At 42.2% G+C, this 26482-nt stretch overlaps 1 protein-coding gene across 1 annotated transcript in view; it reads left to right on the top strand.

The window, feature by feature from the left end:
- The window catches only part of Sv2c (synaptic vesicle glycoprotein 2C), a 194868-nt gene that overhangs the window by 80389 nt on the left and 87997 nt on the right, over positions 1–26482 (top strand). The window contains exon 4 of the mRNA XM_055598424.1: positions 21364–21515. Coding sequence (XP_055454399.1) covers positions 21364–21515 — 152 coding nt within the window. The remainder of the gene's footprint in view (positions 1–21363; positions 21516–26482) is intronic.

Below are 26482 nucleotides of genomic sequence, written 5' to 3'. Positions count from 1 at the left end.
AGATAGATAGATAGATAGATAGATAGATAGATAGATAGATAGATAGACAGATAGATAAATAAATTAATTAAGATAGATATTGCTGGATTCCAGACAATATCAGAGCTTACTGGATATTGTCTGGATTCCAGTAGACCAAAGTGATAATGAAGTCTACCAGTCAGTGATATTTCAGCTCATATCTGGGATGCAGTGGTCCAGGAAGTCTCCAGCTCCATCCTGTGCTTGCTTGATTCCAAGGTCCCAGAATGCTCCATTAGAAGAGATGAACCTGGCAGTGACAGAGTCTCGTTTGGAAGGGCCCATCATGTCCATGTGTTGAAAACTTTAGCATACCCTTGAGATCCTCTTAGAGGAGCAGTCTGTTAGGCCACAGAGGAGGACTTTGCAGCCAGCCGGGAAGATACCTGATAAAACAGGGTCAAATGAAAGGGGAGGAGGTCCTCCCCTATCAGTGGACTTGGAAAGGTGCAGGGAGGAGACCAGGGAGGGAGTGTGGGGTTGGGGAGGGAATGAGGGAGTGGGATACAGCTGGGACACAGAGTTAACAAAATGTAACTAAAAAGAAAAATAAAATTAAAAAAAAAAAGAAAACTTTAGCATAGAAAGAGAAGTCCTAGGTCACCAAGCCCACACCCTGCATGTTGCAGATTTAGAGCCAGTAATGACTGTACTCAGTCCCATTAACTTGCAGCATCGAAATTAAGTCATCTGTATGTTCCAAATCCAAGGTTAGGATGTCTACCTCTTGATTTCGGTTTATGAATATAAAAGGGACCTGAGGGAGGTTTCATTTTTGGGCTGGGATCAGCCTGGGCTTGTGGTTTCACTGTCTCTAAATAGCCAAATAGATCCTGGCGTGTTCTTGTCTCCCTCAACCCCGTCAGTAGGCTCACACTATGAGTAGGCTCACACTATGAGTAGGCTCACACTACGAGGCTCAGAAGGAATGGCCTCAAGCACATGATCCTCCTGCCTAGGCACCTCAAGTGACAGCATTGTAGGTGTGTGCTACCATGCTCGCATATCTGCTTTTTTATTTTTATTTTCACCAAGCCAAGGCTTTGAGTGTATCCTCTTAGAAAATAAATATATCTGTTGAGGCTTGCTTTGAGACCAACTATATGGTCTATTTTGGAGAAGGTTCCGTGTGGTGCTGAAAAGAAGGTGTACTCTTTTGAGTTTGGGTGAAAAGATCTGTAGACATCTATTAGGTCCATTTGATTTAGGGATTCTGTGAGTGCTTTTATTTCCCTATTTGGTGTCTGTCTGGTTGATCTGTCCCTTACCTGATAAAACAGGGACAGATGAAAGGGGAGGAGGTCCTCCCCTATCAGGGGACTTGGAAAGGGGCAGGGAGGAGACCAGGGAGGGAGTGTGGGGTTGGGGAGGGAATGAGGGAGCGGGATACAGCTGGGACACGGAGTTAACAAAATGTAACTAAAAAGAAAAAAAATAAATAAAATAAAAAAAAAAAAAAAAAAAAAAAAAAAAAAAAAAAAAAAAAAAAAAAAGAAAATAAATATATCCAACTGATACAATCTTTATGATTTAAATGTTGATTCTGTACAAAGAAATATTTTTTTTTTCCTGCTGGGCATATCAGTTTTTGGGTAAGGAACAGGACCGTACTCATTGTCCATCTGTCTTTTATTTTTCTCAAATGAATCTCACACCAAGGCAACAATTGTTACGGACAATTAGAAAGCTGGGAAGTGGAGCTGGCACCATTGATTTATTTTCATTTGCCCCAGAATTAAATTATTTGTTTCCAGTCGCTGTTAATTAAGGGAATGATAATGTGTTGGATGCCATTCAAAGTCAGAACTGGGAGCTGCTCACTGAGAGCCTGGTATTGTTAGCATGGTGATCAGGAGGAAGATAGAATAGCAACAGTGACGGGACTGAAATGTCTTTGTCTTTGTGTACTGGAAGTGAGAGAAGAGTCATGTCTCCCAGTGTAAGTGGAGCTGGGCCGCACATATTTCACCGCAGTGCTCAGTAGGCAGTAACTGAGCGGGGGCAGTAGGAACAGTGTGACTGTGTGGGATTCCTTGCCCCAATGCTGATTCTTCCATGAGCTTTATTTTTCACTACTGCTTTTAAAGGAAATCAGACATTCAAAAATGTTTTCCCTTAATTAGAGAATTAAGGCACAGATGGGCTGTTATTTCCAAATGGTCCACATCCCCTGGTTTTTCTGATTTTTAGCCTGATTCAGAACTATGTAGTTTTCTGTTAAAAAATATCCTGAGAAATAATTTACATTGAGAAAGTGAATTTTTAAAAAATTTAAGACTTTTAAAGTATGTCTTAGAGTTGATGGGTTGAGCATTTTATTCAGGTTGACTCACCTAAACCTCATTGGACCCCGTGAGGGAATACTATCATTCAAGTGTAATCATTTACATATCGTAGGTGAAGAGGGCAAGGCACATAAAGGTGTGGTAACTTCCCAGGGGCACACAGTAGCTGATCTAGCCAGGCTTCAAACCTTGTCCAGCTCCAAGGCTCACTCTAGCTGAGATTCAACCGGAAATGACTCTGTGTGACACTGAATTCTAAACAGCATGGGTGCTGCTCCCAGATACTGTTTCTAAAAGAGGTATCTCTTTATGGATTTTACATACATGAGGGGTTCATGTACATCAGAAGAGGGCATCAACCTTGCTGTGACCCTAACCAAGCAAGTCAAAGACTTCTTTGAACAAAATTTCCACTCTCTGAAGGAAGAATTAAAAGAAGATATGAGAATATGGAAAGATCTCCCATATTCATGGCTTGGCAGGATTAACATAGTGAAAATGGCCATCTTGCCAAAAGCAATCTACAGATTCAATGCAATTCCAACCAAATTACCAACACAATTCTTTACAGACCTTGACAGAACAATTCTCAACTTCATATAGAATAACAAGAAATCCAGAATTGCTAAAATAATCCTCTACAATAAAAAATCTTCTGGAGGTATCTCCATCCCTGATCTCAAGCTGTACTATAGAGCAACAATACTGAAAACTGCGTGGTACTGGTATACAAACAGAATGGTGGATCAATGGACTCAGATAGAAGATCCAGAAATAAACCCACACATTATGGGCACCTGATTTTTGACAAAGAAGCCAAAACCATACAACGGAAAAAAGATAGCATCTTCAACAAATGGTGCTGATCTAACTGGATGTCTACATTCAGAAAAATGCAAATAGATCCATACTTATCACCCTACACAAAACTAAAGTCCAAGTGGATCAAAGACCTCAACATAAAACTAGACACACTAAACCGCTTAGAAGAAAAAGTGGGGAAGAGCCTTGAACTCACTGGCACAGGAGACAACTTCCTGAACAGAACACCAACAGCACAGGCTCTAAGATCAACAATCAATGAATGGGACCTCATGAAACTGAAAAGCTTCTATAAAGCAAAGGACACTGTTGTCAGAACAAAACAACGGCCTACAGATCGGGAAAGGATCTTCACCAACCCTATATCTTACAGAGGTCTAATAACCAGAATATATAAAGAACTCAAGAAGATAGACAGCAACAAATCAAGTAATCTAATTAAAAAATGGGGTACAGAGCTAAACAGAGAATTCTCAACAGAGGAATATTGAATGGCAGAGAAACACTTAAAGAAATGTTCAATGTCCTTACTCATCAGGGAAATGCAAATCAAAATGATCCTGAAATTTCACCTTGCACTCATCAGAATAACTATGTTCAAAAACAACACATGCTGGAGATGTGGAGAAAGGGGAACCCTCCTCCATTGCTGTTGGAAATGTAAACTTGTACAACCACTTTTGAAATCAATCTGGCACTCTCTCAGACAATTAGGAATAGTGCTACCTCAAGACCCAGCTATACCACTCCTAGGCATATATCCAAAAGATGCTCAAGTATACAGCAAGGACATTTGTTCAATCATGTTTGTATCAGCTTTATTTGTAATAGCCAGAAGCTGGAAACAACCCAGATGCCCCTCAGTTGAGGAATGGATACAGAAATTGTGGTACAGTTACACATTGGAATATTACTCAGCAATTAAAACAAGGAAATCATGAAATTTGCAGACAAATGGTGTGAACTGGAAAAATCATCCTGAGTGAGGTTTCCCAGAAGCAGAAAGACACACAGGATATATACTCACTCATAAGTGGATATTAGACATATAATATAGGATAAACCTACTAAAATCTGTACACCTAAAGAAGCTAAGCAAGAAAGAGGACCCTGGGTAAGATGATCAATCCTCACTCAGAAAGACAAAAGGGGTTGACAGTGGAAGAGGGAGAAAACAGGGAATAGGACAGGAGCCACCCACAGAGGGCCTCTGAAAGGCTCTACCCTGCAAGGTATCAAAGCAGATGCTGAGACTTACAGCCAAACTTTGGGCAGAGTGCAGGGAATCTTATGAAAGAAGTGGGCTCCTGGAGAGGACAGGAGCTCCACAAGGAGAGCAACAGAACCAAAAAAAAAAAAAAAAAAAAAAAAAATCTGGGCACAGGTTTCTTTTCTGAGACTGATACTCCAACCAAGGACCGTTCATGGATATAACCTAGAACCCCTGCTCAGATGTAGCCCATGGCAGCTCAGTCTCCAAGTGGGTTCCCTAGTAATGGGAACAGGGACTCTCTCTGACATGAACTGATTGGTCTGCTCTTTGATCACCTCCCCCTGAATGGGGAGCAGCCTTACCAGGACACAGAGGAAAACAATGCAGCTACTCTTGATGAGACCTGTTAGACTACAATCAGAACGAAGGGGAGGAGCACCTCCCCTATCAATGGACTGAGGGAGGAGCATGGGTGGAAAAGAGGGAGGGAGGGTGGAACTAGGAAAGGAGAAGGAAGGGAGCTACAGGTGGGATACAAAGTGAATAAATTATAATTAATAAAAATATAAAGAAAAAAAAGAAAGAAAAGAGGGGATCAGATTCCAAACATGTGGTTGTGAGCTATCATGTGGTTGCTGGGAATGAACTCAAGAGCCTCAGGAAGAGCAGCCAGAGCTCTCAACCACTGAGCCATCTCTCCAGCCAGAGCTCACAACCCCTGAGCCACCTCTCCAGCCAGAGCTCACAACCACTGAGCCATCTCTCCAGCCTGCTCCTAATTATTTTAACAAATCAATCCAGGTAGATCTCTGACCTCAGAAAATGGGAATGGGAGGACCTTTCCTGCCATGCATGTGCTTGGGATGTATTTAATTGAAAAGATAATCCCTTAGATGTGTTGCTCAAAATGGTAGGCCACAAGTAGCTATGGAATGCCTTAAACGTGATCTGCCCAGGTGCACTGTGTTTATTAGAAGTGCAAGGATGTATTCCACTAAAATATGTGCATGTGCAGTAAAAGAATGCACTATCTCATGAATGATTATACACATGAGTTAAATAATAGCTGGGTAAATGAACATCTATTAAGATTAACCTCTTTTATTTTTTCCTTGTTTTATTATCCCTTCTATAAAATAATTATCTGTGTGGCTCTACTCACTCTCTATTCCTTTTGGAAGGCACTATCTTATTGCCTTTTGCAGGCTTTTCTGATGCAAAGGTTAACCTTTTTGGCAAACCTTATCTCCCAGTCTACCCTTGGTAGAGGTCATGCTGATCCCATGGGAAAGGAATGAAGCAAAATATCTTCCACACTTAGAACATCACGTGGTCACACATTAGCCATACGCATCCTTTAGAACTCATTCTTGGAGCCCCTTAAGGGTAGAAATTTTGTCTACTGTTCTAACAACTGATGGTCTGATTGATGCAGAGCATTGAGAGGGTGAAGAGGTAGACGGAGGAATGACAGGTAGACAGGTAGAGATTTAGAGGGCGGAGGAGGAGAAGATGCTGCAGCAAGTGGCTGATTATATCTGTGTGCTTTCATAATTTCTCACAGATGGTTTTAGTCATCACCTCTATGTTTATTCATGAAGTCGTTTAGGCGTTGAGGGAATGTGCTCTTCCAACTCTCTCAAGGGTTACAAGAGCTTTTGTACACAAGACGGCATCGGACCCCTGATCTGTGGCTGTGCCATTTCTCCCCATGGCACCAGCCTGCTTCTGCAGGTGAGCATGTGTCCGCAGACTGGAGGCTCAGGGACCCAATCTGGCTGTGAATAAGTTACATTAGCCACATCGCTGTGTTTTTGTTATCTTTTGTTGGCAGTGCGCAGAATTGCCCAAATTATATGTTTACAAATCAATGTCTTTAAATGACCACGTTTCCTACAAAATGCTGTCTTTATAGTTTACATAGTAGTATTGGGAAAATAACCTTCTGCATCAAGAAATATTATTTTTATATTATAATTTTGGAGATTGGGGAGTTATAGCTCTCCACTGGCTGAGGAGGTCCTTTTCCAGGAAGTGTGGCCTCTCCTGATTATTTCTATCCTGACTTAGTGTAATAAAGATCTAAAATAAAGATCTAAGCAGCACAGCACCCTCATTTTCTGTGTCAACCTAGCTTGTTTAGAGAGTACGAGGTCTGCGCTCTATAGTGTAGCAGTAAACATGGGTGTGCCTGTATGGTGGTGGGGCCCTTTGGTAGATGTCCAAGAGCAGCATAGTTGTGTCACATGGAAGTGCAAATTAATACAGGCAGAATGAAAATCAGTGTGGAGGTTCCTTAAGAAACTCAAAGGTAAAAATAGATACTGACATCTTTTGAGCTGATGCTTTGTTTTTCTTTCCATTTCTGGATGTACTCTGGAGCGTAACCAGTTACGTCTGAACTGTTGTGTAATTTGACTGGCAGCAATGTCTTCCCCCCTTTTTGTTGATTCTAAGCCAGGATTAAAAAGTTATTTTCCTTCCACTGTTCTTTGTGTATGTCTGTAATACTTGTCTTAATAAAAGCCGCTCCTGGTAGTGTTGACACTTGCTTATCACCTGTGCAGGACATGTGACTTTACAGTGTTCCCTCAACCTCCTTCTTAATTATGATCTAGCATAATTTCCCACTTCCTAACGAAAACAGAAGGTGGAGGTAAAAGATTGTTGGAAAATTACATTGTGAAGAAGCTAGAACTAAAGTAATTCTTTGCGAGCATGTGTTTGTGTGATATATATGTGTGTAGGTGTGTGTGTGTGTGTGTGTGTGTGTGTGTGTGTACATGTGTTTGTAGGTATGCTCACCCATTGGGTGCCCATGTGTAGGCCAGAGATTGAAGTTGGGATGTCTTCCTTTATTTCTTCTCTGCCTTGTTTTTTGAGGTAGGATTTCTCACTGAAGCTGGAGCTTACAGTTTCAGCTAAACAACTGGCTAGTTCATTGCCCAGAATTTACCTGTCTGTGTCCCTCAGTGTTGGGATTATAAGTGTATGTTACCAAGCCTGGCTTATTACATGGATGCTGAGGATGTGAACTCAGGTTTTCATGAGTCCACTTTACCCACTGAACCATCACCTCAGCCCCTAGAGCACAATTATTCTTTGTCACATGTTTAATGAAGAATTAGAAGTAGAACAAAATTACTCAGTAAATCCTGCAATAATTTGAGTGAGAGTGGACCCCCAGAAGTCTCATCTATTTGACCGCTTGGTCCCCAGTTGGGGGAACTATTTTGTAAGTATTAGGAGGTGTGTCCTTGCTCAAGGTGGTGTGCCACTGGGGGCTCACTGTTATGGAGGTTTTAGTTAATTGGTTGATTGATTCTGGTACTTTGGGGCCTGATGCAAGGAAATACATCAAAAAGAAGGCAGCCTGTGGGAGAGTGAACTGCTCACTTCACAGAAGCTATGAAGGAAAAAAGAGACCTGGGAGAAGAACCTACAACCACCACTTTACTAAACCAGCATAATCCCTAACTATACTCTAAACATTTGCTTTTATACCCACAGTCAAGTGTAGTCCTTATTCCTCATTGAGGAAAGTTCTTTTTGTAACAGATGTGAAGACCATTGCAGAAAACCACAACCAATCAAAATGCAGAGTTGTGGATCCCAGGCCCAACCAATACATCTACAAAACAACTATTGCACCAAAGGCTCAGGGTGCATCAGAGAAGAAGGGGCAGAAAGACTGTAAGAGCCGGAGGAGCAGGGAGTTCTCTGTCGGACTGCCTCCTCGGAATGTCAGAAGCTACATCCTAAAGTCTCCTCAATGTGACTGCCTAAGGACAACAACTATACACAGCCCTAAGTGGAAGTGGGTCAAACAGGAGGCCTCAGCCCTACACAAAGAACAAGAGGCAACTAAGGAAAGCTGACAGTGGGCGTCTCTGCCAGTGGGGAACAAACCAGTTGGCTAGCCAACACCGAAGAGTCAGCCCTGAAAACATGCACACAAGTAACAGTATAGAGACTGAGCAGGTCATATTTAGGAACATATATATGTGTGTGTGTGTGTGTGTGTATGTATGTATGTGTAACCATATGAATATATGTGTGTAAGAACAATTAGTGAACAAAGAGGCCATGAATTTGAAAGAGGGCAAGGATGGGTTTATGAGAGGGTTTGGAGAGAGGAAAAGGAGGGGGGGCATTATGTAATTGCATTGTAATATTTAAAAACAAATATTTTTAAAAGACTGGAAGATGATGCTTCAAATCCTCCCTTCCAGAGCACATCCCCAGTGGCCATGACACCTCCAACTGGGTTTCAGCTCATCAAAGTTTTATCTGTCACCTGTCAAAATTGGGTAGACTGGGGCCAAAGCCTGGAATGCATAGGTCTTTGGAGAAAAGTCATCAAGCCACAGCAGCATACATAACTCAGTATGACCCAGTACAAGGACAAATGTACCCTCCCCACCTGGACTGGAGCATTGTGGGAGTTAGGACAGTCAAGCTGCCTTGCTTCTGGAAGGTTTGTGCAGATAACAACCCTTGAAATCTTCCATCACCTGCTATACTAACCTGATTTAACTTAACAGCTTCACATTTCCCAGAAGATGAAGAATCTTGCCTGCAAGTGTCCCGCTCATTTGTCTTAGATTACTGGGGAAAATAAGTCAGTATGTTCTATGGTAGTTACCAAATACCTGTATGCAATCACACAGATACCTGACAAGGTCTGTGTACTGGATGGAAGTGCTGACTTATTCTAGGAATGTGTTCCAATATATAACTCCTTATTTTTACAGTTTCATAAATATTGTTGTAAAAAACCTAAAGTTAATGTTACTTATTAATTATTTAAAATGTTGTGTTTTTTTAAACCCTAAAATGCCAATTATCAATATTCAAGTTCATTTGTGCAGCGTTATGTAAATAAAAATCTGGATTATGTTCTTCCTGTACAACGTGGATTTCATTCTTCTGTGCCTCCTATAACCCAGGATAATTAAGATTTGACATTTTTGGAAGCTCATAGGATAAACTTAATGTCTGTTACTGAGGAAGTGCCTTATAAGCCACTCTGCTCTGATTGCTCCAGTATGCAAACATTCCATCACAGATTAGCTTGAAAGAAGGGATTCTGAGCAGCTTTTAATAGCTATTATGATACAATGAACAGTAAGTTTTCCCTATTAACTGAATTTATGGAAGTCTCACCCATAATGTAATATAAAAGATAATTATTTAATCCTTGCTTTATGGATTTTTAAAATATAAAACTAATTGTATTTTTTATGATAAAGCTTCATTATCCTCAGCACTGTTAATACTTTGGGCTGGGTAATTCTTTCTTCCTGGGGACCTATCTTAAGCATTGAGAGATGTCTAGCATCCTCTCTGGTCTCTACATTTTTTTAATTAAATTTTTATTTTTTATATTAATTATAGTTTATTCACTTTGTATCTCAGCTGTAGACCTCTCCCTCATTGCCTCCTAATCCCACCCTCCCTCCCTCATATCCTCCCATGCCCCTCTCCAAGTCCACTGGTAGGGGAGGTCCTCTTCCCCTTCCATCTGACCCTAGCTTATAAGGTCTCATCAGGACTAGCTGCATAGTCCTCCTCTGTGGCCTGGCAAGGCTGCTACCCCCTGGGCGGGGGGGTGGGGGGTGGGGGTTGGTCAAAGAGCCCGCCACTGAGTTCATGTCAAAGACAGTCCCTGTTCCCCTTACTAGGACACCCACTTGGAGACTGAGCTGCCATGGGCTACATCTGAGCAGGGGTTTTAGGTTATAACCATGAATGGTCCTTGACTGGAGTATCAGTCTCAGAAAAGAACCCTGTGCCCAGATATTTTGCTTCTGTTGCTTTGCTTGTGGAGCTCCTGTCCTCTCCAGGTCTTCCTAACTCCCCCTTCTTTCATACTATTTCCTGAATTCTGCCCAAAGTTTGGTAATAAGTCTCAGCATCTGCTTTGATACCCTGCAGAGTAGAGTCGTTCAGAGGTCCTCTGTGGGTGGCTCCTGTCCTATTCCCTGTTTTCTCCCTTTTCCACTGTCAACCCCTTTTGTCTTTCTGAGTGAGGATTGATCATCTTACCCAGGGTCCTCTTTCTTGCTTAGCTTCTTTAGGTGTACAGATTTTAGTAGGTTTATCCTATATTATATGTCTAATATCCACTTATGAGTGAGTATATATCTTGTGTGTCTTTCCGCTTCTGGGATACCTCACTCAGGATGATTTTTCCAGTTCACACCATTTGTCTGCAAATTTCATGATTTCCTTGTTTTAATTGCTGAGTAATATTCCATTGTGTAAATGTACCACAATTTCTGTATCCATTCCTCAACTGAGGGGCATCTGGGTTGTTTCCAGCTTCTGGCTATTACAAATAAAGCTGATACAAACATGGTTGAACAAATGTCCTTATTGTATACTTGAGCATCTTTTGGATATATGCCTAGGAGTGGTATAGCTGGGTCTTGAGGTAGCACTATTCCTAATTGTCTGAGAGAGTGCCAGATTGATTTCAAAAGTGGTTGTACAAGTTTACATTTCCAACAGCAATGGAGGAGGGTTCCCTTTTCTCCACAACCTCTCCAGCATGTGTTGTTTTTGATCATAGTTATTCTGATGAGTGCAAGGTGAAATTTCAGGATCATTTTGATTTGCATTTCCCTGATGAGTAAGGACATTGAACATTTCTTTAAGTGTTTCTCTGCCATTCAATATTCCTCTGTTGAGAATTCTCTGTTTAGCTCTGTACCCCATGTTTTAATTGGGTTACTTGATTTGTTGCTGTTTAACTTCTTGAGTTCTTCATATATTCTGTTTATTAGACCTCTGTAAGATATAGGGTTGGTGAAGATCCTTTCCCGATCTGTAGGCAGTTGTTTTGTTCTGACAACAGTGTCCTTTGCTTTATAGAAGCTTTTCAGTTTCATGGGGTCCCATTCATTGATTGTTGATCTTAGAGCCTGTGCTGTTGGTGTTCTGTTGAGGAAGTTGTCTCCTGTGCCAATGAGTTCAAGGCTCTTCCCCACTTTTTCTTCTAACAGGTTTAGTGTGTCTGGTTTTATGTTCGAGATCTTTGATCCACTTGGACTTTAGTTTTGTGTAGGGTGATAAGTATGGATCTATTTGCATTTTTCTGAATGTAGACATCAAGTTAGACCAGCACCATTTGTTGAAGATGCTATCTTTTTTCCGTTGTATGGTTTTGGCTTCTTTGTCAAAAATCAAGTATCCATAGGTGTGTGGGTTTATTTCTGGGTCTCTATGCGGTTCCATGGATCCACCGTTCTGTTTGTATGCCAGGGCCATGCAGTTGTTATTACTACTGCTCTGTAGTACAGCTTGAGATCAGGGATGGAGATACCTCCAGACGATATATTGTTGTACAGCATTGTTTTGGAGATTCTGGATTTTTTGTTTTTCCATATTTTTTCTCTTAAGGTCTGTAAAGAATTGTGTTGGTATTTTGATGGGAATTGCATTGAATCTGTAGATTCCTTTTGGCAAGATGGCCATTTTCACAATGTTAATCCTACCAATCCATGAGCACCGGAGATCTTTCCATCTTCTGAGATCTTCTTCAATTTCTTTCTTCAGACACTTGAAGTTTTTTTTCAAACATATCTTTCACATGCTTGGTTATGTCACACCAACGTGCTTTATGTCCTTTGTGGCTATTTTGAAGAGTGTTGTTTCCCTAATTTCTTTCTCAGCCCTTTTGTCTTTGGTATACAAGGAGGGCTTCTGATTTTTTTGACTTAATTTTCTATCCAGCCACTTTGCTAAAGGTGTTTATCAGCTAAAGGAGTTCTCTGGTTGAATTTTTGGAGTCACTCATGTATGCTACCATATCATTTGTAAATAGTGATACTCTACTTCTTCCTTTCCAATTTGTATCCCCTTGATCTCCTTTAGTTGTCTTATTGCTCTAGCTAGGACTTCAAGTATTATGTTGAAGAGATATGGAGAGATTGGCCATCCTTGCCTTGTCCCTGATTTCAGTGGGATTGATTTAAGTTTCTCTCTAGTCTGATGTTGGCTATAGGCTTGCTGTATATTCTCTTAACTATATTTAGGTATTTGCCTTGTATCCCTGATCTCTCCAAGACTTTAAATATTAATGTGTGTTGGATTTTGTCAAATGCTTTTTCAGCATCTAAGAGAGGATCATGTGGTTTTTCTCCTTCAGTTTATTTATATGGTGTATTATATTGATGGGTTTCCGTATATTGAACCACCCCTGCATGCCTGGGATGAAGCCTACTTGGTCATGGTAGATGATATCTTTTATGTGTTCTTGGATTCAGTTTGCAAGTATTTTATTATTTTTGCATCAATGTTCATAAGAGAGATAGGTCTGAAGTTCTCTTTTTTTTTGTTGAGTCTTTGTGTGGTTTAGGTATCAGGGTGACTGTGGCTTCATAGAATGAGTTTGGTAGTGATCCTTCTGTTTCTATTTTGTGGAATAGTTTAAAGAGAATTGAAGTTAACTCTTCTTTAAAGGCCTGGTAGAATTGTGCACTGAAACCATCTAGCCCTGGGCTTATTTTAGAAGGGAGACTTTTGATGACTGTTTCTATTTCCTTGAGGGATATAGGAATATTCAGTCTATTTGCCTGATCTAGATTTAATTTTGGTAAATGGAATCTGTCAAGAAAATTGTCCATTTCATTTAGATTTTCAAGTTTTGTGTCAAAAAGGCTTTTGTAGTAAGACCTACTGGTTGTTTGGATTTCCTCAGTGTCTAGTGTTATGTCCCCCATTTTGTTCTGATATTGCTGATTTGGATAGTTTCACTCTGCCTTTTAGTTAGTTTGGCTAAGGGTTTGTCTATTTTGTTAATTTTCTCAAAGAACCTGCTCTTGGTTTCATTGATTCTTTGAATTGTTTTATTTGTTTCTAATTTATTGATTTCAGCACGAGCTTGAATATTTCTAGCCGTCTACTCCTCTTGGGTGTGTCTGCTTCCCCCCGCCCCCAGGGCTTTCAGGTGAGCCATTACGTTGCTTGTATGAATTTTCCTCTTAGCACTGCTTTCATTATATACTATAAGTCTGGGTATGTTGTGCCTTCATTTTCATTGAATTCTAGGAAGTATTTAATTTCTTTCTTTATTTCTTCCCTAACCCTGCTGTCATTGAGTTGTTCAGTTTTCATATGTGTGTAGGCTGTTTGCTATTTCTGATGTTGCTGAGATCCAGCTTTAGTCCATGGTGGTCAGATAGGATGTAAGGGATTATTTCAATCTTCTTGTATCTGCTGAGGCTTGTTTTGTGACCAACTATATGGTATATTTTGGAGAAGGTTACATGATGTGCTGAAAAGAAGGTGTACTCTTTTGAATTTGGGTGAAAAGATCTGTAGACATCTATTAGGCCCATTTGATTTAGAACCTTTGTAAGTGCAATTTTTTTCATATTTAGCTTCTGCCTAGATAATCTGTACCTTGGTGAGAGTGGAGTGTTGAAGTCTCCCACTATTAAGGTGTTGAGATAGATGTGTGATTTCAGTTTTAAATAATGTTTCAATTACATATGCAGGTGCTCTTTTATTTGGGGCATAAATGTTCAGAATTGTGGTATCCTCCCGGTGGATTTTTCCTTTGATGAGAATGAAGTACCCCTTCTCATCTTTTTTGATTAATTTTGGTTGAAAGTCTGTTTTATTAGATATTAGGATAGCTGCACCAGTTTCTTTTCTGGGTCCATTTGCTTGCAAAACATTTTTTGAGCCCTTTACTCTGAGGTAGTGTTTATTTTTGTTGTATAGGTATATTTCTTGGATGCAGCAGAATGTTGGATCCTGTTTCTGCAACCATTCTGTTAGTCTGTCTTTTTATTGGAGAATTGAGTCCATTGATGTTGATAGATAATAGTGACCAATGAATGTCAGTTGCTTTTATTGTGGAATTAGTGGTGTTACTGTGATTCGTTACTTGTTTTCTTTTAATTTATGTTGTGAAAGTTATCTGTATCCTATGTTTTTTTGGGTGTAGTTGTTTTTGTTGGATTGGAGTTTTCCTTCTATTATCTTCTGTAGGGCTAGGTTGCTGTGTGGATATTGTTTAAATTTAGTTTTCTTGTGAAATATTTTGTTTTCTTCATCTATGTTGTTTGAAAGCTTTGCTGGGTATAGTAGTCTGGGGTGGCATCTGTGGTTCCTTAGAGTCTGCATAACATCTGCCTAGGCCCGTCTGCCTTTCGTAGTTTCTGTTGAGAAGTCTGATGTGATTCGTATAGGTCTACCTTTATATGTCACTTGGCCTTTTTCCCTTGCTGCTTTTAATATATTTTCTTTGTTCTGCAGATTTAAGTGTTTTGACTATGATGTGACATGAGGAATTTCTTTTCTGGTCTAGTCTATTTGGTGTTCTGTAGGTCTCTTGTATGTTTATGGACATCTCTTTATTTAAGTTGGGAAATTTTTCTTCTATGATTTTCTTGAAAATATTTTCTGGGCCTTGGAACCTGGGATCTTCTTTTTATCAATTCCTATCATTCTTAGATTTTGCCTTTTCATGGTGTCCTTGATTTCTTGGATGTTTTGTGTTTGCGACTTTTCTGATTTTACTTTTTCTTTGAGAAAAGTATCAATTTCTGCAAGTGTATCTTCAGCACCTGAGATTCTCTCTTCCATCTCCTGTATTTTATTGGTAATGCTTACCTTTGTGGTTCCTGATCTTTTCTCTAAGTTCTCTAGCTTCCAGATTTTCTCTGTTTGTGTTTTTTTTTTTTTGTTTTTTTTATTGATTCCAATTCTGTTTTCATGCCTTGCACTATTTCCTTCATCTGGTTGAATGTGGATTCCTGTCTTTCTATGATGTTCTCTATTTTTTATTCATTTCCTCTCTCTATGCCACTAATTGTGTCTCTATTTGTTTGGCTATATTTGCCTGTATTTCTTTGATAGCTTTGTTCATTTCCTCTATATTAGCCTCCATTTGTGTGGCTATTTCTTTGCGAGATTTGTTCGTTTCCTCTTTATGTGCTTCTATAACTGGATAAGCATAGCTTTAAAAATTATTTTCCTGTGTTTTCAATGAATTGGAGTATCCATTGATTTGGCGGGTTGCTGATGAAGCCATAATGTCTTGGTTTTCGCTGGACAGCCGACCTCTGGCTGTCTACTTATCTGTAACCTTAACCTTCACTGTTTGTTCCTAGAATCTGTAGTTCAGACTGGGTCCGTCTTTCTCTGGTGTCTGGAGTATTCTTCAGAAAGATGAGAGAGGTCCACTGGTTTGAGAGTGTGCATTGGTGTGTCAGCTGTAGCCAAGGGAGGAAGATTCACAGGCACAGAAGCACAAATGCTGGCAACCCAGCATGTGTATGTATGTGGAAGTGTGCCTTGAAGGACAGGGTGCTAGAGAGTGTATATGCCTGGAATGTGGGGGACGGGTGGTGCAGGTGCAGGGGGGGTTGTGGGCGCTGGTGTTCGTGGGTGCAATGTGCATGCACAGGTTCCCTGAATACCTCGGTGACCTACAGGCCTGTCATACTGTCCTTCTGGTGTTCTTCTTTGTCTTGGCTCCAGGAGTTGTTTGCCTGGACTCCACTGGTAGACTTGCAGAACAGGGGCTTCAATGTTGAGAACACTGTCCCAAGAATGTTCCCCACAGTGGTTGTGTGGGTGGGAGAAATCGATGTCTGACTGCTAGCGTAGAGGGACCCTGGATCTGGGGCTCTGCGGGCACTCATTTGAAGGCCCACTCACTCTCTAGCAGGTCTAATTGGAAACCACAGGGGAACCTCCCTGTTCTCTACTCTCAGATTTAGGTCTGCTGGAGCAAATGCAGGTGTAGGAGCTTCATCAGCTCAGTGGTGCTGCAGCCGCAGAACTTGTAGGCTGGTGTAGTGGTCCACTGGGAGTCCAGCCACAGCAGTAGAACTGGGAGGCTGGGAGAACTACAGATACCTCCTGGGAAGTCCTGCGGAACCTCTGCAACGGTCCATGGACCTAGGTGGCCCAGCAGGACCTGGTGGACCACCACTGAGGGACTGGGCAGCCAGTTCGTCCTCTGGCTGTGAGGCGCTGCGGAGCCAGGTAGTCACAGACCCGGGACCCAGAAGGCTCCTACAGTTGGCAGCCACCTCTGAGGAACTAGTAGCCCCGCCTCTGCTGTCTCAGTCACAGGCACAGTCACCAGGCAAGGAGTTCTGTGCTATGGTCCTCAGGCACTGTGGGCCACCTCCGCTGAGAAGGAGGGAGGTCCGACAAGGGGAAGTGGGGGGGGGATCGAATGTTCGCTACTCTCCATCCCCAGAGAAGTCTGCAGGGCACCTGGATCCAAATGGCCTCAGCTCACATGTTGTCCCCTTTCACCCAAGAAGCCTCAGTGTCAATGTTCTGGCTTCGGCTGCCCCTCCACTCACCAATTTCAGTGTTTCAGATCCTCTGCCTCTCAGATACGGTGTGCGCTGGTCGCCGCCATCTTGGATCCCCCCTGGCCTCTACCTTCTTGATGCCAGAAGTTCCTCCTGAGCTGTAACAACTAACATTGCCTCTAGATAGCTCCAGACATCTGAAGATATCCGCAGCCATGGGTCAAAGGAGATGAAAACAAAAAACAAAAAAACCAAACCACTTTTAAGAGCTACTATTATATAGACTGTGATAACTCCCACCAAATATTTATCTTGGATCTGTTCTCAGGGATTATATCCTAATGTGGTAAACACCATCACCAAAAACAAATAACTAGGTGTGTTGTTCTACTGTATTTTGCCTTTTTAATTAGCGTATGGATTTCATTATATTTTCATACATGTATATCATTGTCCACCCCACCCGCTATAGTCCTCTTTCCTCCCCTACAGTGCCTTCCTTTGGCTTTTGTGCAACAGGTAGTTTCATTCATCTATTTCTGTGTATGAGAGAACACATACCATATTTGTCTTTCCAAATCTTGTATCTTGACAAAGGGTTGATTCCAAGCCAATCACAAATTACATAATTTCTTCTTTGTAACTGAATACAGGTCCATTGCGTATATGCACCAAACTTTCTTTATCCACTCACGAGTGGAACAGCTTCCCAAGAATAAAAGATCATCCAACACAAAATATTATTCGCTGGTAGACAGTTGTTCCATGCCTTGGCTCTTGTGAACACTGTCACAGTGAAGATGGATGTGCAGGTGTCACTGTGATTCCTGACTTAGATTCCTTTGGTATACACCAAGAAGTGATATAGTAGAATTGTATATGACAGTTCTATTTTTAGATTTTTTTAGGAACCCGAGAATACTGATCCATATACTGACTGACTAACTTATAATAACCATCCGTTTCTAAGGGTTCTGTGTCCACCTTCTCTTAGTCCATATTTGGTATTTTATTTGTTTGTTTGTTTTTAATTTTTCAAGACAGGCTCTCTCTGTGTAGCCGTGGCTGTCCTGGACCCACTCTGTAGAACAGGCTGGCCTCAAACTCACCAAGATCCACCTGCCTCTGCCTTCCCAAGTACTGAGATTACAGGCATGTGTCACCATACCTGGCTGTTTGTTTCTTTCTTTATGGTAGATACTGATTGGACACTCCCTGAAAATGTTGGGGTAAAACAGCAGTTGAAAACCTTTTTTTTTTTTTTAATTTCGAGCATTGGAGACTGGGTTGTGGGCAGCTTTATTTTGACATCACCACTTTTGGTAGGAAGTAAGTTGTATTTACAAGACAAAGAGCACCTGCCTTTCTTTTTGTCAAGAATTTTTTATTGACTATAATTATTGCAGCTACAACAGTTTTATGACAGACAGCCAGGTGTTTTAGAAGCTCCTAGAATGTCCATCACAATTGCTCAGGGCCTTCTGATCAACCTCAAACAAACTCTTCCTGTGATAAGGACCATGGAGCATGTGAAAAATGAGTGCTCACAGTGACCAAGGCACGGGGAACACCGGGAAGTATGCTGACTCAATGCTTACACCTCAGTGTCCTCGGCTTATATTGATTTAGGAAGTGGTGTGTGCCCTTGTTTTTCAAGGTGTTTAAGTCATCAAAGCAGGAGATAAATATTGGGAGAAAATATGTGGTACACATGCCCACTGGGTGATGGGGGCACATAGACACATATCAGGCAGTTTTCGCCTTTCCCTTGCACAGAGTATGAAATACCAGAGGCAGGCAACACATGAGCACAAAAGGGATTTTTTTTTTCTCTGAGTAAAGCAGGCTACAGAAGATGGTAGTATTTTCCTTAAAATAAATGACCAGCCCACAATGAGAGAGTGAGCGTTTGGACTGTTTTATAGATCTTAGAGAATAGAGATATTTGCAAAGGATTTAGTAGCATCCCACACAAATTCCTCAGACTCATTTACCCTTAATTAAAGTTCTTAGCAGCCTGGTGTACAAACAGATTGAGAGCCACCCATGCAAAAAGGACCACCATCAAAAAAGGCAATGAATCAAAACCAGCTCGATTACTGAATACTTAGGATTTTTTCTCTTTCTAACTCTGACTTATTGAAAACTAACAGCAGTCTTAAACTTTAGCCATGTAGGAGTACATTTATCTCAGTTTCAAGGTGCCTGATATATCTTGGCATGTAATTTTGCTTTCATGAAGTATGAATTATGGCTGTTCCATTCAGAGTGTCCAGAATCCTGATAAAGCCTTAATTAGAATATGAAGAGTCAGCCAAAACTAGAGATTCTTTTATGCCCTGAAAACTAATGCCAGGGCTAAAGACATAGCCCTGTGCATAGGCATTTGCTGCACATAAAATCATGAGTTTGAATCCCTCAAAGCCATGTGAAAGCTAGTTGCATAGTGTGAGCATGGAGAGAAGTAGGAGTTGGAGACAAGAGAATCCCTGGAAGCTTGCAGGAGAGCCAATCAGTCATATGCAGTGGGAAACCAATCAGCCCAAAGAGGTTGTTTCAAACTAGGCAGAAGGCAAGGGCCAACACCTGGGGTTGTCTTCAAACCTCCAAATGTGCACCCATATTCATGCACACTAATGTAAACACACACACACCATGGGTGGGGGAGATGCTACAGAACGGAAATGTTATGTTACAAAAAAAGTAGATTCTACACAGTAGATGGGAAAGGCAATAACATGTAATCATTTTTGAGAGAATCATGCTGTTTCCCACTAAAATTGTGTGTTATAATGAAACCACTTAAAACCTGTTCAAACATTGCTGAAATTTTTAAAATGACCTAGCATGAGCTCCTCAAAAAGCCAAAGAGAGAATTACAAGCCCCCTGTGGTGTGGGAGCAGCCAGTTCTCCCTGTCTACCACACCCATGACTCCTGTTTGAAGACGTGGTTGGTTGGGTGCCTGGTTGCTGACCGTGAGAGCGCTGATGTCAGTCACAGAGTGTGTTAATCATGTGTTTCATTAGAAGACTTTTGCAGTTATCCCACTAGGAAACTGAAGTAGTCACGATAGTCATAGCCGAGAGAAAAAGAAATAAATGCTTTAAGCAAGGGACTTACTGCCAAGAAATGCACTGTGGGGCCGGGGAATATTGTTCCATGGTATGGTGCTTGCAAAGCATGCACAAGGTTCTGCACTTGATCCCTAGCATTAGAAAAGCAAGCAAGGAAGGAAGGGAGAGATGGAAATAAAGGGAAAGAGGGAGAAAGAAGAAAGACAGATATGATGGCCCATTATAATACACATGAATGTACATTTACAACATATATAACTATATATGTTAATGCACACCAAAAATGTTTATAGAATAAGGTCTCATGAAATGGGCTTACGCAATCAAATATTTTCATTTCTATCAAATCTTCTATGATGCTGTATAGATCACTAAGTTCATCTCAGGGCTCACAGACTGAACCCTGACCTGAGCAGCCTGCCCGCCTGCCTGGGTGGGTGCAGCATCGTTGTAAGCAGGGCCAGGTGCTTTAAACGGGGCTGTTTTATGACCTCCCGGCTAACGAAGTGCATTATGCGTCCTGTGGTTCATTTGGTCAGGCCAATTTGCTGCGAAATGACCTTTCCTTAAGTTGCATTTGCTGAAAGTGTTACTGATACTCCTTTATTGTATTAAAGGCTCAACAAAACGTAGTGATTAAATGGGTGGACACGTTTTACTCTTTGACATCACATTATTGAAATGTCAGTAGCAATTCACCTGTGGTAGCATAGATGAAGGCGTGTTTACTTTTAGGCTGGATCTCTGTGTGCTGGCTCCACACCCTGGTTATACTGTTTTCATATCTTTCTAAAACAACATATTTAAGGTAGTAATTTGGAGCAAAAATAAGTGAGATTTTTCTGAGGCAATGGATCCAAAGTTTAGGGTCAACACTTTTTTTGAAATTATGATGAATTTCAAATTATGTGATTCACCAACCAGACTAGACAAAATTTTAATAGTGTAGCTTCTCACCTGAGAGCCTTTCACCTCAGAGGTCCACCCCACTAGCCATGCCATATTCTCAAGTTAGCCGAAAGGTCATATATAAAAACAACTGCACTCGTCCATTGGTATATACTTGATTGTGTCTATGTGGTTTTACCAGTGACCGTGAGGCTCGTACTCATTCAGGTGGCCTTTCTCCTGGATAAAGGCCAGAACCAGTCCAGGCGGCGAGGTGCCAACTCCGTGTTTGCTGGGAAGACCCACTGTTGCTACCCCTGTTGCTGTGGGGCAGCAACAGGGACGGAAACTGGCAAACAGCCCCCTACACCTGTTTACAGCTGTTCCCAAAGTTCCATCAGTCTCATGGGTGAGACACATCACAGTGCTTCCCTCTGCTTCCATGAGTCAATTAAGGAACTTATTAGAAGCCACCAGACTGCTGTAACTTTTAATATGTATTATGTAGACTGTCCAACGCTGAGCATAAACCCTATCTGAATTGCAAGCTGTAAGCCACAGGGGTGGGACTCCACTGCCACCTGCTGTCCATATAGCCTAATTGCAATTTCAAGTTTGGGCCAGGCAATAATGAGTCTGTATTCGCCATGAACCCATCATTATAGGGAGACAGAAGATACATGTTGCTAGAGTTTGCTTTGGGTTTTCCCTCCCCAGCTCACATTAGCAGTCCCAGGCCCAGTCTCATATGTTCTCTGCACTTCTTGGCAGGATTGGAGGGGCCATTCCCACTGTGTTCTCCTACTTTGCTGAAGTCCTGGCCCGGGAGAAGCGGGGTGAGCACCTCAGTTGGCTCTGCATGTTCTGGATGATTGGCGGCATCTACGCTTCGGCCATGGCCTGGGCCATCATCCCACACTACGGTAAGGGGCTTCCTTCTCCATCTGCCTCCTCCCTGTTCTGAGCTCTGTCCTCGCCAGGTGTCTGCCTCTCGTGATGCTCAGGGAGTGTCTTTCTCCATGGAAGGGTCTGTAAAGTGAGACTGTCCAATGGTTTGGGGGCATGTGGATAATAGGCGAGATTCCTGTGCTGTGCACAGTGCCTTTGGTCATCCCGCCCACCACTCTCCTCTTAGTTGGAGTTCCTTCAGTCCAACCATCTCTGACACTGTCTACCTACATTTAGACTCAAGTCGCACAGGTTAAGGACTCAGTCCTGCATGACCGTCCCCCCTTGATGCTCAGCCGCAGATAGAAGCTGATATAGGCTGGCTTCAAGTCCAGGCCTCCTCCGACTGACCAGCTAGGAGCTTGAGCTTTCCCAGCCCACCTCCTCAGGTTCAGTCAGCCTCTAGAATGCCTCGCAGAAAAAGCAGGTGAGCTGCCCGACTGAGGCAGGGGGAGGGTGAAGAGCCTTCTTCAGCATCATAGCTCATGGGCCTGATCTGTTACTAGCCCAGTCTTTAGCCAGAAGACCGCCTGAATAATTGTGGTGTCTTTCTGGTGACCAGCTCTTCCCAGGAAACAATGAAAATTTGCATCACCTGGACAAAAACATTCCTATCACCTAGATAATGCCAAAGAATGAGGAGCTCTGCGTTGTGAACTGTGGAGGAAGTAAGCCCCGCCCACATTGCTGGCAGGCATCAACGTCAGCATTTTCCTGTTTCTGAAGCCATCACTTTCATTTGTTTGCTATTGCCATCAAGCCTGATATAGGGTTGAAGTCATACTCCCACAATATTCAGGGGAGACACAGGCCCCCCACAGGGCATTAGCCATATGGCATTATACCGCACCATCCACCAGCAGCGCTTATAGAGATGTGACTCCCCATCTGTAGGCACTATTGTTTTTAACTCTACTTTATTTGGGGTTCCTTAATTTCTACCTCCCTGCCAACCCCCATCCCTAGGTAGGAGATAAAGAAGATTATAAGGGAGAGGGGGCATAGAGTAAGTTCTGTCTGGTTAGGGTTGTCAGGTTCTTTGGGAAAATACCCATTTCAGTCTTTGAGATATCTAGCAGTCGAGCAAATGGCAAATGGCAGCAGCAGAACCAACAAGACCCTCTCTAGGCTCTTGTACTTACCCTCCCAGGGTCCTCAGAATTCCACTATCTGCAGCTAGCAAAGGCCACTCGTCCTCCCCCGAGAGGCAAGTATCAGCTGTGGGCAAACTAAGGCAGTCCTATATCCCACACTTGGGATTAAAACAAAAACACGTTTGCAATAACATAACTGAGTTTTTCAAGAAACCAAAACTTCCACTGTCCCCATCACTCTTGAGACTGTCACGTTTTTCAGATACACACAGGTGCCCAGTTCTCTGTCAGCCTTCAGCTGGGCCAGGAGCAAGAATCCTGTCTCATAAGCCGTGATCGGCAACACGGAAGGGGTGGTACTGCCTGCTTATACTTTGTCAACCTCCTCCTTGATCTCGTCTCCGCATTTGCTGCTCCTGTCTCCATGAGCAGTAAAGAGCCCGCATTCTGTTCCATACTGTCAGTCTCAAGAAATCCAAGTTTCGGGTTGCTTCATCTGCAAACAATGGAGGGCAGGAGTCCACAGACTCTAGGAATCGAAGTCAATATATAAGTAAAAGGAGGGAAAACTAACAGTCCTCCCCCTCATCTCTCCATTTCTGTGTGTGTGTGTGTGTGTGTGTGTGTGTGTTGTTAGGCCCAGCAAGAGCCTAAATATAAGAAGGTATAAAGAGAACTCAGGAAACTAATCATCCATCGTTGCAAAAATGCAAGAGGTTCCTCTTAACCATTGCGCAATGGGGTCACCCCTGCTGGTCAGCTAGGAGTGGCACCGGGAGACAAAGACCTTTGGTTTTTAAAAGACACAAGGTGGGAATCTCCTGGGGTTGCCTTCTTGGCGATTTAGGATTGAATGAGGTGTTTAACTTTTAAAATAATTGGTTAGTTCTGGTCACCCTTAGGTCCAGTCAACCCTGTCGTAAATATCTGATCTTCAAATCAGTTTGGAATTTCCTGCCATCCACAGTTAAATGTGGGAGGGTGATTAACTCATCCCATGTCTGTTCTGAGGAGTGGGGGTTACAGGCTTTGGATCAAAGGTCAGGAGAAGGATTGGGGCCATTTGGCCCAGTTTCCAAACAAAGCCCATCTCTCCATTTAGTAGAGATCTCTGCTTGTTCTCTACCTTATCTCTGCCCTCACAGATGGCTAATGTCAGGAACTTTTACATTCCTCGGCTCTCTGGAGAAACACTAAGAGGCTTTAATTAACATGGGCCTAAAACTTGAAAATATAAGTTATAAGGTAATTAAAAGAAACATAGGTTACAAAGTTAGTTTGATTCTTTCAGTGTGTGTGTGTGTGTGTGTGTGTGTGTGTGTGTGTGTGTGTGTGTGCAGGCTGAAGTTTGAAAAGTACAAGTACTATATGAATAAAACTACAGAGGATGCAGCTCAGTGGCAGAGTGCTTATCTTGAATGTACAAGGCCCTGGGTCCAATCTCTAGTATTGAAAAACAAACAAAACAAAACAGAGCCTACTCTTGGTTCTTTCTAAAAATCTGATCAACCTAAGCAAATTTGATTTTAAAAGCCCATTTGCTTATTTGCTAGTTTTTGTTTTTCTTTTTCAAACGGGATAGATTTTTGTGATAAAGCATAAATTTGTGAAGGTCTCCATCAGACATGCATGTGGGTATTCTGAGGTGCTTGTTCTTTGTTTTACTGTATTGAGGGCAAAATTTGTGTTGTCTCACTTTTCCCTTTGATAAGCCTAAAAATTTATGCAAAGGCTGAAATTGTATTTGACAAGAACAAAAGAATGGAGACAAGGATTGTCTTGGTGTATAGAGAGCTTCCCTTTGCTGAGTGCATGCTAGCCCAAATGGTGAGCTTTTCATCTTTAGCTTACACTTGATCCTGGTCCAGGAGTAACTTCTTGTAGCCAGTTCCTCCATGAGACTTGTCTTCTGCCACCACGCAAGGAAGTAGAGATTTTCTCCTTCATCTGGGACCTCAGCCACCCTTGGAACCTGTCAGCTCAGATTCACAAAGAATCTGAGACGTGACTTTGTGGGAATCAGAGGAGGCAAAAAGGAGATGCAGACCTTTTGCAAACTTACCTCACTCACCATGGCTCTCAGAGCAACTGCTGATCCACTCACATGCAGCCCTTGTGCCAATTAAAGTGAGGTGCTGTGGCCAGCAAGATGGCTCAGTGGCTAAGCATGTACTGCTCTTGCAGAGGACCTGAGTTCAGTTCCCAGCACCCACATCAGAGTTTATAATGCCTATAACTCCAGCTCCAGCAGTACCCAACATCTCTGGCCTCTATGGGCACTGGTGGCACTCACAGGCACACACCCCTACCACAAACACATACACATAATTACAAACAATAAAAACAAATCCTTTTTAAAACATACTATTTTTGCATGGGTTCCAGGGAGATAGCTTTCCCTCTATCTCACTGTCTCTGCCTTTCTGTCTCTGTTCCTCACTCACTCTCCCCCTTCTTTCTTTCCTTCCCTCCCTATCCTGACTTAGCCCTCCCAAAGCCAGCCTTCTTCTTTGTCTCATCTTCTCATAACACCTCCACTTCTTGGCTCTCGCCTAACCTCTCTGGAGAACCTCTCTGGAGCTCCGTGGCTGCTTGGGTTTACTGAAGATCTCTCCTGGCTCTCCCTTCCCACCTTGTCACTCACCGTCTCACCTGCTGGCGAAGCTGTCCCTCTTAGATTAGCTTCTGCAAGCTGCTCATGTGATTGTGTGTTTATTTTGCTTTCCCTGCTAGGGATGCCACTCTGATGACTCTCCCTGTCTTGCAACTCTGCATGGCCTGAGCACTTTTCTCTTTGCCAGCCATCAGTGGCTAATCCCCAGAAATAAGCACTTGTAAGCTCTTTCATTTTAATATCAAAAGAACAAACTAATTCATCTCTCTTTAGCCCAGCTATCAAAACTAATCCATCTCTAACTGGAATGGTAGAAGGTCACAAATCACAAACTGTGAAAAGTGAGAATGCAACAGAATAAAATGCCTGGGGTGGCTTTAATTTTGACGGGGGTGGAACCTTGAGAAACAATGACCTAAATAGTAAATCAGTCACAGAATATTAAAATCTTAGGGCCATATTTTCTTGAAGTCTTTCCATGGCCACAAGGGTAAAACTAACAACAAATTATCACAATCAAGTCCTGTCTGCAGATTAGAGCCACCAGGCCGGGGATGGGGGTGGGTTGGGAAAAGGAAATTTTTTAAAATCATTCTTGCTTGATTCACAGTTGTGCTCTTGAATTCGAAGTGTTTTGTTTGCTTTTTAAAATCTAGAATTCAATCTGGGTAGTGGTGGTGCATGCCTGTAATCCCAGCAGAGGCAGAGGCAGGTGGATCTTTGTGAGTTCCAAGACAGCCAGGGCTACAAAGACAACCTTGTCTCAGAAAAAAAAAAAATCAAAAGCTCTGATATCTGCAAAGAGGCTGCCATCATGTGGGCTTTCTCAGGGGTGTTCACTCACAGAGTCCCTTAGCTAAGTGCTTAAGAATTGTGCACAGCGTTCTGTGAAAATTACTCCCTTTTTGTAAATATTTCCAGTAAGGTTTCTACTTCCCAAAATTAAATCAGATCCTCCAGCATAAGAACTCAGAGCTGTTTTCATTCTTATTCTTTCCAGCCTAAGTATGTCCAAAAAATTACAAATTATGTATAGTTAGTGTTTACAACCTAACTCTGGGTGGCTCAGCCAATAAAAGCTCTTACCATGATTGAGTTAGATTCCTGGAACCCAAAAGGTGGAAGGAGAGAACTGACTCCACAAAGCTGTTCTCTGAGCCCCCAGGTGCGCCCAGATGTATACACATACACACACACACACACACACACACACACACACACACACACACACACA

This window comes from Psammomys obesus, unplaced genomic scaffold (genome assembly GCF_907164565.1).
Source record: "Psammomys obesus unplaced genomic scaffold, mPsaObe1.curated_primary_1811, whole genome shotgun sequence".
NCBI lineage: Eukaryota > Metazoa > Chordata > Mammalia > Rodentia > Muridae > Psammomys > Psammomys obesus.
Note: the sequence above shows the minus strand (reverse complement) of the source record. Positions and strands in the feature narration are given on the sequence as shown.